The sequence below is a fragment of the Limanda limanda genome, chromosome 9, assembly GCF_963576545.1.
Source record: "Limanda limanda chromosome 9, fLimLim1.1, whole genome shotgun sequence".
NCBI classification, from domain to species: Eukaryota; Metazoa; Chordata; class Actinopteri; order Pleuronectiformes; family Pleuronectidae; genus Limanda; species Limanda limanda.
The window spans coordinates 12,394,975-12,409,726 of NC_083644.1; the positions used below are offsets into that span (position 1 = coordinate 12,394,975).

Here is a 14,752-nt window from a genome sequence, read left to right on the forward strand (position 1 = left end):
GAGCAAGAGTGTGAACAAGCAAATTTGAAATGTAAGAAATAACTATCGACAGCTCTCTATTCTTTGCATTAATATCTATCTCTAGTATTTTAAAACAATAATATCAGTGCATATAGAATGTTGTTGTTTATAATCAGTTAATGCTAGTGAAAACTAAATGTCATAGTGTCCCTCATAACGCTATTGTACCGGTATATCATCCAATTCATTGACCAGATGGATATAAGAAGATTCTTTAGCAGAGGTGACAGCTCCGCCCTAGTCAAAACTAGTATATCCACCTTTCCTTTACAAGCAGGAAAATTATTTCTCTCTATTTGAAAAAAGTTCATATTTGTGTTGTCAAATTTCACAATGACCCTGAAATTCTGTCTCTTCTGTTATCTTATACTGAATGAATGCAAGCAAAGATACACAGAAAAATCACACTCTTTCTGATTGAACCAATCTATGAACTGTCTGAAACAATGGATATCCGCAGCCCCAAATGAGCCCAAAAAAATTGGCGCGCGCTATGCGCGCAAACATTCAGCTTCCTTAGGGGCTAAGCCCCCCCTTTCTTTCAATCCTAGAAACGCCCCTGTACAATGACAAAGCACTTTGGTATGAAAACCTGCATTTCTAATTTTAACCAGCAATTTTTACTTCTGTATCATCAATACATATCATGAAGGGCATATATCTGTTATTTCCAGGATGGAGGGGGGGTACGGAACACCCCATCTCCCCTGTTCTAAAGGTATGATAAAGATATATTGAAGTACACTATGGTACAGTACAGCAGGCCTACAGACAGTGACATATGGATGAGCCAGTTATTTTGGAAACAAGTGGAGAGATGAAGTTAAAATCAAGCTCTTTTCTACAATCACCAAAAACGTGTTATGTGGAAGAAAGGAGCAAAACTTTAATTGATCTGTAGGAGGAGCGAGTCAAGATTCCTCAATCAGCCACTCGCAAACTGGGACGTCCATAAAAAGGGTGTGTGGTTTTTAGACAGAGCAGACTTTGCACCAAAAGATGGACTGTTTCAAGGGTGCAGTGCATAAAAGCTCCAGTAGGTGGCACTACTGCACAAACAAAACCACTATGGAAAAGTGAAGCCCAATATTTCTATTTCCCAAGCAGCCTGATTAGAGTCCGTTATTCAGGTGTTTCTCTTCTTGGCAGATGAGGACAAATAAACCAGAGTCCGTCAGTAAATCCACACAACTCATAATGATTTTGTGTGTGACGTTTAAACATATTTAAAACATGTTGTTGGATTCCGGCCTCCAGATATAAGGAACCACAATGACTCAAAACAACAGAGAGCAGTTCAGTTTGTTCTGTTAAACAGGAGCATATTAATCTTTCTCACAGCTGGACCTTTCAGTGACTAATGTTTATAATCAACATCTGTCATGACAACACAAGTCTCTCCTCACCCTCCTCCTCCCCACCTTAATATTGCTAAATTTAAGGAATCCAATATTTAGTTTCATTTTCCTGGAAGTATCTGTAACAGTGCCCCATCACTTCCTGTTGGCCGGAGGACAAAAACATATAAATAAAAGATCTGCCCACACAAGCAGGAGCAGCAGTAAAGTTTACCAGGCTGACGTGTTGTCCTCTCAAGCTTTTCTTTAACTGCACTGATCAGCTGTAAGACTTTACTGAACCACCAGCACCACCGGCACTGACAGGATGGCTCTGGCAAGGTGGAAGTCTACCTTCAAGAGAGAAGCTGACGGTCTCCCGTGTGGAGACACTTGGAATCTGGAGTTTAATTCCAGTATTAGCCCCAGACGTCCTCAGCCCGGATGGAAGGAGTACGTCACGCAGACCACTGCAAGGTCAGTGTACTGGTAAACACTGCAGATGATTCTGGTAGACTTCAGATACTACATGATAGGTTTTAGGTTAACCTCTAAAAATAAGTAACAAATATTTATTTTATTTTATTATTTACATTTTAGATCATAATTTACATATCCAAATATGAGGCATACCACATCTATCATACACATGTTTTTGAATTTGATGATATATATTACACTCAGTAAGGAACATATATGAGATTAATACTGTTGGTATAGAAAGGAACAGGGGATAATGTCACACAGGATAAAAAAAAAAAATAAACAGCAAGTTAAAGACAGACAGACTTTTAGACCTTAATTTTAAATGTGACTTTTGTTCTAGTATTAGTATGTATGTATGTGTACTTGTGCTTACATCGTCTTAAGGACCATTTTGAGCATAGATCTTCCAAAGTGAGGACATTTTGGGCAGGAGGTTTTCCTGCAGCAGAGATATTGGCTGTTCTTACATTTTTAACCAGACAAATAAATAATATTTAAACAGCAGCCACACAGCAAACACATGTAATCAAATATGGAAAAGGAGAAGCCTGTTGAAGGAAATAACCCCCCTTCTGACAGTGTCATATCCACACTGTGTTTTAAGCCATCTGTCTATCTGAAGGTTTAGTTGCAGCCTGTGTGGAAAGCGCTGGTCCTCCAATAATGTGATGGTGGTCTTCCACATGCACCGGAAGGGCCGCACGGGCACCGTCAAAGTGAGCCGCTTTCGTCAGAAGTGCCAGAAATGCAGACATGCCCCGATGGAGGATCCCAGCATAAACAAGACGAACATCTGCATCCTCATGAAGAACCTGGTGAAGAAGATTAAAAATAACTGCTACAATGCAGCCCTGCAGGGCCGCGAATCCCCTTACAATAAGCTTCTTGTCACAAGTCGCCACATGCCTGCCCACTGCGAGGGATGTATTGAAGGCATCTGTACAAACAATTGAGCCGCACTTCATGATCGTAAAGTTTTGTGCCGTTGTTTTTGGCATCGCTTGTAACTCTTTTTTTTTTTTTTTTATGTAACTACAAGTAATAACTTGCCCAGATTTACTTTCCTAGGGGGAAGGGGTGTGTTGTTTTGAGATTGTAACAAGAGTTTTTGAATTTGTTGTTAGGGTCTTCTTAAACTATAATTTACAAAAAAACTCTCTAATGCTCTTATTAAATTATAATTTCCAAAAAACTCTCTCTCTCTGTCTCTCTACTCTTCTTACGACGAAACATGCGTTTTTCAACTTATTTCAAATGAAAACGTTGAGTAAATCTGACTTATCTTTCTATTATTCCATACAGTAGAGCAGAGGTGTGGTGTAGAGAAACGGAAATTATTTGCTGATATGAAAAGAGAAGTGTTTTAAAGATGTAAAAGAAATGTGAACGTCGTGCAGATGTCTTGTCTGTGCATTAGTCGATATAATCAAAACTTCTGTGTATGATGTAAGATTAAAACAGTAGGCTTTGGTCTCCAGGCATAAGTGACCATGTAACGCATTTAAACAGAGAGGAGTTACACTTTCATATTCTGTGTGTAAATATGTTTTTATTTAGCTTTTTCACAATTAGACGGTTTGATGACTATTTGGTGTTGACATCGAGCTGAGCAGCATGAGACTTCCGTGCTCCACCCTGATCATTATCTAACCGAAAAACCTAAGTTTTGTTTTCCTCTAACTGTTGGCAGGATGACATCACTTTCAGTTTGCTTGACAGGACAGACAGCCCCAATGTGCAGTAAGATAAATGTTGAACAGGCACAGGAATCTTTATCACAAGCTGTTCATTAATTTACACATCAGCTGACTTTAGCCACCAGGACCACTTGTACAGACAGGATGAAGCACGAAAATAAAATTATTCCTCCTCAAAGTCTGAAGGTGCTCCCTCTGTTTCACAAATAAGAACATTACTGTGATGAGCACTGAATATCCTTGAAGTTTTAACAAATTCAGCAGTGTCCTTGCAAATAGTTCAAATTATTTGGCACTATTTTACCTGATCTGAGGTTTGTCTTTTATGGAGGCCATAAAGGGACCACACTTTACACAAGGGGTGCATTTATATTTCTAATCTCCTTAATATTTATCACTTCAGAGTGCTGAAACAGTGCAGCAGACTCACAGCCACACTAGAAGCAAAGTTAACCACTTACATGCAGACAACTGCACCACTGGAACACCTATAAGTGGCGTAAATACAAATTATTCCCTTGGCCAGAAGAGGTTTTTCTTTTTTTCCATTGAGGTTTTTTATTGCTTTTTCAACATTCAAGCAAATTTGCAATGTACATATATATATATATTCAAGTGAAATGGATATACTAGAAAAAAGGAATGATTAGATACAATACGCAAACTGTGAAGGATAAAACATAAATTATCACTACCCAACAGAATAGTGCAAGCAGCCAACAGGTTTTTGACTTCTGTCACGTTAAACTTTTATTAAAACAAAAGAACAAACCTAAAAAACCTAGTAGTTGAGTATTTGATATTATCCAGGATAACATTACATTTCATTTATCTGACGCTTTTATCCAAAGTAACTTACAATAAGTGCATTCAACCATGAGGGTACAAACCCAGAACAACAAGAATCAAGAAAGTACATTTTTCTTCAAGAAAGCTCCAGTGAAGATAAATACAGTGATTCAAATTCAACTATTCCCTTTTTAATATTAACCCTCTAGTCTAAATCGAATTTATTACACAATGTAACGATTTAGAACAGCATGTTCAGTAATATATTACTACATTATCATCTACAATGATAAAGTACTTTGGTATAAAAACCTGCATTTGTAATTTTAACAAGAAATGTTTACTTCTGTATCATCAATACACATCATGAAGGGCATAAATATGTTATTTTGTACACTCACAAGCAGCAGCAACTTTACTGCTGCTGCTTGTGAGTGTAGATCTTGTATTTATATGTTTTTGTCCTCCGCCCAACAGGACGTGATGTTGCACTGTCACAGATACTTACATGAAAATGAAACTTAACATTGGCTTCCTTAAATTTACTACAGCAGCAGTGAAGTTGACCAGGCTGACATGTTGTCCTCTCAAGCTTTTCTTTTACTGCACTGATCAGCTGTCAGACTTTACTGAACCACCAGTACCGCTGACAGGATGGATCTGGAAGAGTGGAGGTATAACTTCCAGAGCGAAGCTGACGGTCTCCTGCATGGAGACACCTGGAATCTGGAGTTTGATTACAGTATTCAGCCCGAACGTTCTCAGCGTGGATGGAAGGAGTACATCACTCGGACCAGTGCAAGGTCAGTGTACTGGTAAACACTGCAGAGGATTATGGTAGACTTCAGATGCTACATGATAAGTTGTAGGTTAACCTCTAAAAATATGTAAAGATTATTGAATTTTTTTTATTATTTACATTTTGAACATTATTTACTTTTCAAATATGAGGCCTAACACTTTATCATACACATTTTTTTTATTTGATGATATACACTGCTCAAAAAAATTAAAGGAACACTTTGAAAACACATCAGATCTCATTGTGAATATTGTGGATATTTATACTGATATGGACAGTTTAATGTCTTAGGAACAAAAGGATCCCACATCTTTGATGGAAATAAAAGTTTTCAGCCTACAGAGGGCTCAGTTTTATAGACACCCTGAAAATCATAGTGAAAAAGTGATGTGGCAGGCTTGTCCATTTTGCCAAAATGCCCAGATCTGTCTAAGGGCATCAGTGAGCTCCTGTAAAGTCTGAGGAGCAACCTGGCGGCGTCTGATGGACCGAAACAGAATGTCCCAGAGGTATTCTATCATGTTTAGGTCAGGTGATCATGAGGGCCATTCAATTGCATCAATTTCTTCATCCTCCAGATACTGCTTGCATACCCTTGCCACATGAGGCCGGGCATTATCGTGCATTAGGAGGAACCCCGGACCTACTGCACCAGCGTAGGGTCTGACCATGGGTTCAAGGATTTCATCCCGATACCTAATGGCAGTAAGACTGCCGTTCTCTAGCCTGTAGAGGTCTGTGCGTCCCTCCATGGATATGCCTCCCCAGACCATCACTGACCCACCACCAAACCGGTCATGCTGAACGATGTTGTAGGCAGCATAGCGTTCTCCTTGGCTTTTCCAGACCCTTTCAGGTCTATCACAGGTGCTCAGGGTGAACCTGCTCTCATCTGTGAAAAGCACAGGGCGCCAGTGGCAGACATGCCAATTCTGGTGTTCTATAGCAAATGCCAATCGAGCTCCACGGTGCTGGGCAGTGAGCACAGGGCACACTACAGGACGTCGCGCCCTGAGGCCACCCTCATGAAGTCTGTTTCTGACTGTTTGGGCAGAGACATTCACATCAGTGGCCTGCTGGAGGTCATTCTAGAGCTCGGGCAGTGCTCAACCTGTTCCTCCTTGCACAAAGCAGCAGATATCGGTCCTGCTGATGGGTTGAGGACCTTCTACGGCCCTGTCCAGCTCCCCTAGAGTAACTGCCTGTCTCCTGGAATCTCCTCCATGTTTTGGAGATTATGCTGGGAGACACATCAAATCCCCTTGAAACAGAACGCATGGATGTGCCATCCTGGAGGAGTTGGACAATCTGTGCAACTTCTGTAGGGTTAAGAAATCACCTCATGCTCCCAGTAGAGATAATGACTCTAGCTAAAGCCAAAACTAATGGAAAACCAGTCAAGTGATCAAGAGGGAGAAACTTGAAATGGCCTCCACATGCAAAACCACTCCTATTTTGGGGGTCGTCTCATTGTTGCCCCTCTAGTGCACCTGTTGTTAATTCCATCAACACCAATGCAGCTGAAACTGATTAACAACCCCCTCTGCTACTTAACTGACCAGATAATTATTAAAAAAGTGCAATTGAATTCATGCCATACCCTGATAAAAAAGTGTTCCTTTAATTTTTTTGAGCAGTGTATTCTACACTCTGTAAGGATCATAAATAATAATAATAATACTTAAAGTTAAAGACTGACAGACTTTTAGACCTTAATTTTAAATGTGACTTTTGTTCAAGTATTAGTATGTATGTATGTGTACTTGTGCTTACATCGTCTTGAGGACAATTTTGAGCATAGATCTTACAAAGTGAGGACATTTTAGCCAGGATGTTTTCCTACAGCAGAGATATTGGCTGTTCTTAGATTTTGAACCACACAAATAAATACTATTGACACAGCAGTCACACAGCAAACACATGTAATCAAATATAGAGAATATCTGTGACTAAAAGGAGAGGCCTGTTGAAGGAAATATACACTACTGTCAGTTTCATATCCATGCTGTGTTTAAGCCATCTGTCTATCTGAAGGTTTTGGTGCAGCCTGTGTCCAAGGGGCTGGCCCTCCAACCGAGTGATGGTGCTCTTCCACATGCGTCTGAAGGGCCGCACGGGCACCGTCAAAGTGAGGGGCTTCGGTCAGAGCTGCCAGAACTGCAGCGATGCCCAGATGGAGGATCCTAGCATAGACCCGGAGAACATCACTATCCTCATGAAGAACTTGGTGACGAAGATTCGAATTAAGTGCTATAAAGAAGGCCTGGATGTCTTTGAATACCATCAAATCAACCTTGAAGTCAACAGTTCCCACGATCCTGACAACTGCGAGGGATGTCGTGAAGGGATCTGTACAAACTAAATTGCGAGGCTTCATGATTGCATAATTTTGTGCCGTTGCTTTTGGCATTGCTTGTAACTCAGTTTCTTGATAAATGGACCTAAAAATATTACCTTGCCCAGATTTAATATCCTGGGGGGGTGGGGGGTGTTGCTTTGAGATTGTTACAAGAGTTTTTTAATTTGTTGTTATGCTCTTATTAAACTATAATTTACAAAAAAAACTCTCTCTCTCTGTATCTCTACTCTTCTTACGATGAAACATGCGTTTTTCAACTTATTTCAAATGAAAATGTTGAGTAAATCTGACTTATCTTTCTATTATCCTAGACAGCCGAGGCAGGAATGTGGTGTAGAGAAACTGAAAATATTTGCTGATATGAAAAGAGAAGTGTTTTAAAGCTGTAGAAGAAATGTGAATGTTGTGCAAAGGTCTTGTCTGTGCATTAGTTGATATAATCAAAACTTCTGTGTATGATGTAAGATTAAAACAGAAGGCTTTGGTCTCCGGGCATAAGTGACCATGTAACCCATGTAAACAAAGAGGAGATACACTTTCATATTCTGTGTGTAAATATATTTTTATTTAGCTTTTTCACAATTAGACGGTTTGATGACTATTTGGTGTTGACATCGAGCTGAGCAGCATGAAACTTCCGTGCTCCACCCTGATCATTATCTAACTGAAAACTTGAGTTTCGTTTTCCTCTCACTGTTGGCAGGATGACATCACTTTCAGTTTGCTAAAAATATTTGGCTCTATTTTACCTGTGGTGGATCTAAGATTTTTCTTGTTTTGGAGGCCATAAAGGGACAACACTTTACACAAGGGGGGGCAATTAAATTTATAACCTCCTTAATATTTATCACTTCAGATGCTGAAACAGTGCAGCAGACTCACAGCCACACTAGAAGCAAAGTTAACCACTTACATGCAGACAACTGCACCACTGGAACACCTTTAAGTGGCGGACATACAAATGATTCCCTTAGCCAGAAGAGGTTTTTCTTTTTTTCCATTGAGGTTTTTTATTGTTTTTTCAACATTCAAGCAAATTTGCAATGTGCATATATATATATATATATTCAAGTGAAATGGATATACTAGAAAAAAGGAATGATTAGATACAATACGCAAACTGTGAAGGATAAAACATAAATTATCACTACCCAACAGAATAGTGCATGCAGCCAACAGGTTTTTGACTTCTGTCACATTCAACTTTTATTAAAACAAAAGAACAAACCTAAAAAACCTAGTAGTTGAGTATTTGATATTATCCAGGATTACATTACATTTCATTTATCTGACGCTTTTATCCAAAGTAACTTACAATAAGTGCAGTCAACCATGAGGGTACAAACCCAGAACAACAAGAATCAAGAAAGTACATTTTTCTTCAAGAAAGCTCCAGTGAAGATAAATACAGTGATTCAAATTCAAACTATTCTTTTTGTAATATTAACCCTCTAGTCTAAATCGAATTTATTACAATGTAACGATTTAGAACAGCATGTTCAGTAATATATTACTACATTATCGTCAACAATGATAAAGCACTTTGGTATGAAAACCTGCATTTCTAATTTTAACAAGAAATTTGTACTTCTGTATCATCAATACACATCATGAAGGTCAGAAATCTGTTATTTCCAGGATGGAAGGGGGGTGCAAAACACCCCGTCTCCCCTGTTCTAAAGGTCTGATAAAGATATATTGAAGTACACTATGGCACAGTACAGCAAGCCTTCAGACAGTGACATATGGATGAGCCAGTTATTTTGGAAACAAGTGGAGAGATGAAGTTAAAATCAAGCTCTTTTCTACAATCACCAAAAACGTGTTACAAAGAAGAAAGGAGCTATACTTCAACTGCGAGTCAAGATTCCTCAATCAGCAATTTGCAAACTGTGACGTCCACAAAAAGGGTGTGTGGTTGTTAGACAGAGCAGACTTTGCACCAAAAGATGGACTGTTTGCAAGGGTGCAGTGCAGAAAAGCTCCAGTATGTGGCACTACTGCACAAACAAAACAACTATGGAAAAGTGAGGCCCAATATTTCTATTTCCTAAGCAGCCTGATTTGAGTCAGCTATTCAGGTGCTTCTCTTCTTGGCAAATAAGGAAAAATAAACCGTCAGTAAATCCACACAACTCATAATTATTTTGTGTGTGACGTTGAAACAAATTTAAAAAAAATGTTGTTGGATTCTGGCCTGCAGATTTAAGGGACCACAATGACTCATAACAACAGAGAGCAGTTCAGTTTGTTCTGTCAAACAGGAGCATTTTCATCTTTTTCACAGCTGGACCATTCAGTGGCTAATGTTTATAATCAACATCTGTCATAACAACACAAGCCTCTCCTCACCCTCCTCCTCCCACCATAATATTACTAAATTTAAGGAATCCAATATTTAGTTTCATTTTCCTTCAAGTATCTGTGACAGTGCCACATCACTTCCTGTTGGCTGGAGGACAAAAACATATAAATAAAAGATCTGCCCACACAAGCAGCAGCAGCAGTAAAGTTGACCAGGCTGACGTGTTTTCCTCTCAAGCTTTTCTTTTACTGCACTGATCAGCTGTCAGACTTAACTGAACCCCCAGCACCACCGGCACTGACAGGATGGATCTGGGAATGTGGAGGTCTACCTTCAAGAGAAACGCCAATGGTTTCCCGGATGGAGACACCTGGAAACTGGAGTTTGATTCCATGATTGAGCCCAAACATCCTCAGCCCGGATGGAAGGAGTACATCACTCGGACCAGTGCAAGGTCAGTGTACTGCTAAACACTGCGGATGCTTCTGGTAGACTTCAGGTACTACATGATAGGTTGTAGGTTAACCTTTAAAAATAAGTAAAAATTATTTATTTTATTTTATTATTTACATTTACAAATGTGAGGCATACCACATCTATCATACATATGCTTTTTTATTTGAAGATATATCACACTCTGTAAGGATCGTAATGACATTAAAACTGTTGGCATAGAAACAGAAACTTTTAGACCTTAATTTTAAATGTGAATTTTGTTCAGGTATTAGTATGTATGTATGTATGTATATGTACTTGTCCTTACATCTTTGTGAGGACAATTTTGAGCATAGATCTTCCAAAGTGAAGACATTTTGGCCAGGAGGTTTTCCTGCAGCAGAGATATTGGCTGTTCTTAGATTTTGAACCAGACAAATAAATACTATTGAAACAGCAGCCACACAGCAAACACATGTAATCAAATATAGAAAATATCTGTGACCAAAAGGAGAGGCCTGTTGAAGGAAATATACACTGCTGTCAGTTTCATATCCACACTGTGTATTAATCCATCTGTCTATCTGAAGGTTTAGGTGCAGCAAGTGTGGAAGACCCTGGCCCTCCAACATAGTGATGGTGTTCTTTCACATGCACCTGGAGGACAGCACGGGCACCGTCAAAGTGAAGCGCTCCGGTCAGAGCTGCCAGGAATGCAATGATGGCCGGATGCAGGATCCCATGGTAGACCTGGAGCACATCACTATCCTCATGAAGAACCTGGTGACGAAAATGAGAATTAAGTGCTACAACGAAGACCTGGATGACTGCGAACACGATCAGAAGAAGCTCGATGTCAACAGTTCCCACGATCCTGACAACTGCGAGGCATGTCGTAAAGGCTTCTGTAGAAACTAAATTGTGATGCTCTGTGATCGCATAGTTTTGTGCCGTTGCTTTTGACATCGCTTGTAACTCCGTTTTTATTGATAAATGGACCTAAAAATAATACCTTGCCCAGATTTACTATCCTGGGGGGGAGGGATGTGTTGTTTTGAGATTGTAACAAGAGTTTTTGAATTTGTTGTTATGCTCTTATTAAACTATCATTTCCAAAAAACTCTCTCTCTGTGTCTCTCTACTCTTCTAACAACGAAACAAGCGTTTTTCAACTTATTTCAATTGAAAACGTTGAGTAAATCTGACTTATCTTTCTATTATCCTATACAGTGGAGGCAGATGTGTGGTGTAGATAAACGGAAAATATTTGCGGATACGAAAAGAGAAGTGTTTTAAAGATGTAAAAGAAATGTGAATGTTGTGCAGAGTCCTTGTCTTTGCATTAGTCGATAAAATCAAATTTTTTGTGTGTGATGTAAGATTAAAACAGTAGCATTGCCTCCAGGCATAAGTGACCATGTAACCCATGTAAACAAAGAGGAGTTACAATTTCATATCTCGTAGTTTGGTATTTTCTGCGCTTCTTGAACGTGTCCTTACACAAGTCTGGGCAAAAGTTTATGCGCTGGCCTTCCCACTCCACACTACCTTTCTCCAGAGGTGGAAAATACTTTGTTACTGTTACTGTAAGTAGATTTTTCACACATCTGTATTTTACTTGAGTATTTATTTTCCAGACGACTTTTTACTTTTACTTTTACTTACTCAACGCAAATTTCTGTACTTTCTCCTTATATTCTCAAAATTGGCATTAGGATAACAAACACCACCAGAGTGGATGTGACAAATGGAAAAGCCCCTAAAACGAACACAGATGAAAGACTGTTATGGACCAATAGATTATATGGGTAAAGATCATCAGTTATAAAATGGAGATTTATAACAACAGATCAGAGATAACACTTCATCACATACGATGTGTGTATAAAGGGCAGGGACTCAACTTGAGCACATTCCCCATCCATTTATTCCCTTGAGAATTATCCACGTGCTCATGCAGGAGCTCTGTTCAGTTCAGTCTTCATTATTCTGTCCGAAATTTGACCTGCAGCTAAACTAGACGTGTCCAGTGATTTTTTTTCTTAGCACTGTGAAGGTTGTTAACAAAAGAGGAAATCTGTCCTATTTTGTGTGCCTTCAACTTGTTTCCCTTTGCTGAGTTATCAAAAGGGGCATTGTGTATCATTCTTGCCACTGATTAGAAAGTGAAAGGTCCATGTTTAGTGATATTTACAGAACTTTTTTTTGGTTATACTGTGGTCTATTAGTGTTCTTAAGCAGACACAAGAGGCACTTGTTTATTCGGTTGTATTGGTTCTTTGTTGTCCCTAGAGGTTCAGATGCACTACTCCATTACTATTTGAACCTCAGCATCTGGGGTTAAAAATTTATGAAATTGTACAGTATATGTATATTTTAGTAATCATCTTTCAATCAGTTGATATAAAGCCTGAAGAGAAACATTTTGGGTTGTTTTGTGTCTGTATAGGCCTACTATAAAAATCACTTTGCATTTTTAATGTAGGTACTTTTACTTTTGATACTTGAGTCCATTTCAACACGAGATACTTTTGATACTTGAGTCCATTTCAACACGAGATACTTTAAGACTTCAAGTCATTTTCTTATGGTTGACATTCACTTTTACCGGAGTCACTTTCAGGTAATATATCTGTACTTTTACTCAAAACAAAGGGATCCATATCTCCCTTCTCTGAGTTTTCAATAACACCATTACGGCGTCTCTCGTCCTTCAGGTATGTCACCGTTTTCTGGGCTTGAGTTAGCCTCCCATCCCTCGTGCTGCATTTCTCCTCCAGCATAGAGATGCATGTCTCAGTAATTCTTCCCCCGTTCTGCTCAGCTGTGGTCTGGAGGGAGTCAAGGCTCCCTTTTATTTCACTGATGTCTTTTGCGATTACCTGCAGCATGGTCTTGATGCTTGCTAGCTCAGTGGCTGTGTCAGATTGGGGCTCAACTGTGACTGCTTGCGTCTCTCTGTCCATCTCCCCCCGTACAAAATGTGCCTTCTTTTCACCTGACATGTTCTGAAGCTGTTACCTATTAACATCAGGCTTGCAAATGAGTATTCAGAAATGCCTAAACTTGGCTGTGTGCAGCTCTCAGCTTTCTACTGTGCAGCCTACGACTTAGTAGCTCTCAACGAAAACAGGTTTTTCTTGATCAAGACAACAATGTGCCTGACCGCACCTCATTTCTTATTTCAGACCTACATGTCTCAGATGGGTGTGAGTGCATTTGCTATTTTTCCAACACAGGTGCTTGATGGGTAAATTACTGCATAAAGACACTTGTGGTGTGCTGGCCCTCAACTTGAAAGATGGAGCCAAAAGTTGTTGTTTTTTATCTACCTATTAATTCGGCAAATCTGGTGCGATTTGCCCACCTGATTCGTTCAATAAATAATACAAATTAAATCAACAGGCAACCAGCACTCTGTTGCAGACACTGTGGATGGGGCATTGTGTCTTCAGTCTGTGAACTGAGTTGAACATTTCTTCTACGCCCATGAATAAACTACAGCAGTGGTCCACATCGTGGTCAAACTGTGGCTCAAAATGGCCATCAGATCGTTGGGATAATAAGAATCTTTTTATTTCACCACATCCGACATGGGTGCTGAGCCTTTTCATGCCAGCAACATTCATAGAATGAAAGCACAAGGTTTGTTTCGTTGCTGTAATGCTTATAACAAGCCCAACTACAGACCTTTTATTTTGAAAAGTTATTATCTTATTGGGTGCGAAGATTGTTGATTGCTTAACAGATCCCTAAAATAGCCAACATCCAATGTATGAAAACATAACAGCAGTTAAGTTAATTATTTAAACTTACACATTAGCAACACAGGTGAACAGTAGTAAAGCAAATTCAGTTTCATTTTATAAAAACAATGACTACGAAATGTGCAATGCAGATGAACCAGGTAGGATGAACACAAACGTTTCTATCTTTACTCTGCACCACAGTCTGTTCATAAAGAGCTCTGCACACAACGTCCAGCACAAAAACAATAAAACAGTAAACTGTAAAACTTAAGTCTCACTCACAAATGACGAGAAATAATACTAAAGTATAGCTCCTAACAGAAAGTTCCAAACAGGCAGATTAAGAATGGGCACTGCACAAGTATGACATAAAGACGCTACCAGTTTATTTAGACGAGACCTACAACACGAGGGAGGGAGGTGGGGGGGTTGGAGCTGACACCAGAGGACACCTGTTTCTCACGGGGCCTCCATGAATTATTTGCATCCGACCAGCAGGTGTGACAATGATTCTGTCGTGGTCAGCCGTCACCGTCTCCCAGTCACACACCGACGCACCAGATGTTCACTGTGGTTGTGCTTTGTTTTGTATGAAACCACCGACAGGGAAAGTAGCAGCCTTGCAGAGTTTTCCATTTCCCACATCATTTGCCCGACGCACTATGTATATCTTGGCCACTGAGGCGGAATTTAGTCAAGCAAGAGTAAGTCTCCCAGGTAAGTAACAGGTGGGTTGGTTATTTATAGATCAGCTCAGTTTAAATCTGATGTG

General features: G+C 39.6%; 3 protein-coding genes across 3 annotated transcripts; all 3 read left to right on the plus strand.

Moving 5' to 3' along the window:
- Positions 1–1,593: 1,593 nt before the first annotated feature.
- LOC133010944 (receptor-transporting protein 3-like) lies at positions 1,594–3,001 on the plus strand. Its single transcript, XM_061078615.1, has 2 exons — positions 1,594–1,835; positions 2,467–3,001. Exons 1-2 carry the CDS (start codon positions 1,687–1,689, stop codon positions 2,795–2,797), a joined length of 480 nt encoding a protein of 159 aa, XP_060934598.1. The 5' UTR covers positions 1,594–1,686; the 3' UTR covers positions 2,798–3,001.
- A 1,875-nt stretch (positions 3,002–4,876) lies between these two features.
- LOC133010945 (receptor-transporting protein 3-like) lies at positions 4,877–7,629 on the plus strand. Its single transcript, XM_061078616.1, has 2 exons — positions 4,877–5,133; positions 7,167–7,629. The coding sequence occupies exons 1-2, from the start codon at positions 4,985–4,987 to the stop codon at positions 7,492–7,494; spliced, it is 477 nt and encodes a 158-aa protein (XP_060934599.1). The 5' UTR covers positions 4,877–4,984; the 3' UTR covers positions 7,495–7,629.
- A 2,472-nt stretch (positions 7,630–10,101) lies between these two features.
- On the plus strand, positions 10,102–11,149 carry LOC133011165 (receptor-transporting protein 3-like). The gene is made up of 2 exons (XM_061078873.1): positions 10,102–10,250; positions 10,822–11,149. The coding sequence occupies exons 1-2, from the start codon at positions 10,102–10,104 to the stop codon at positions 11,147–11,149; spliced, it is 477 nt and encodes a 158-aa protein (XP_060934856.1).
- The last annotated feature ends 3,603 nt before the right edge of the window (positions 11,150–14,752 follow it).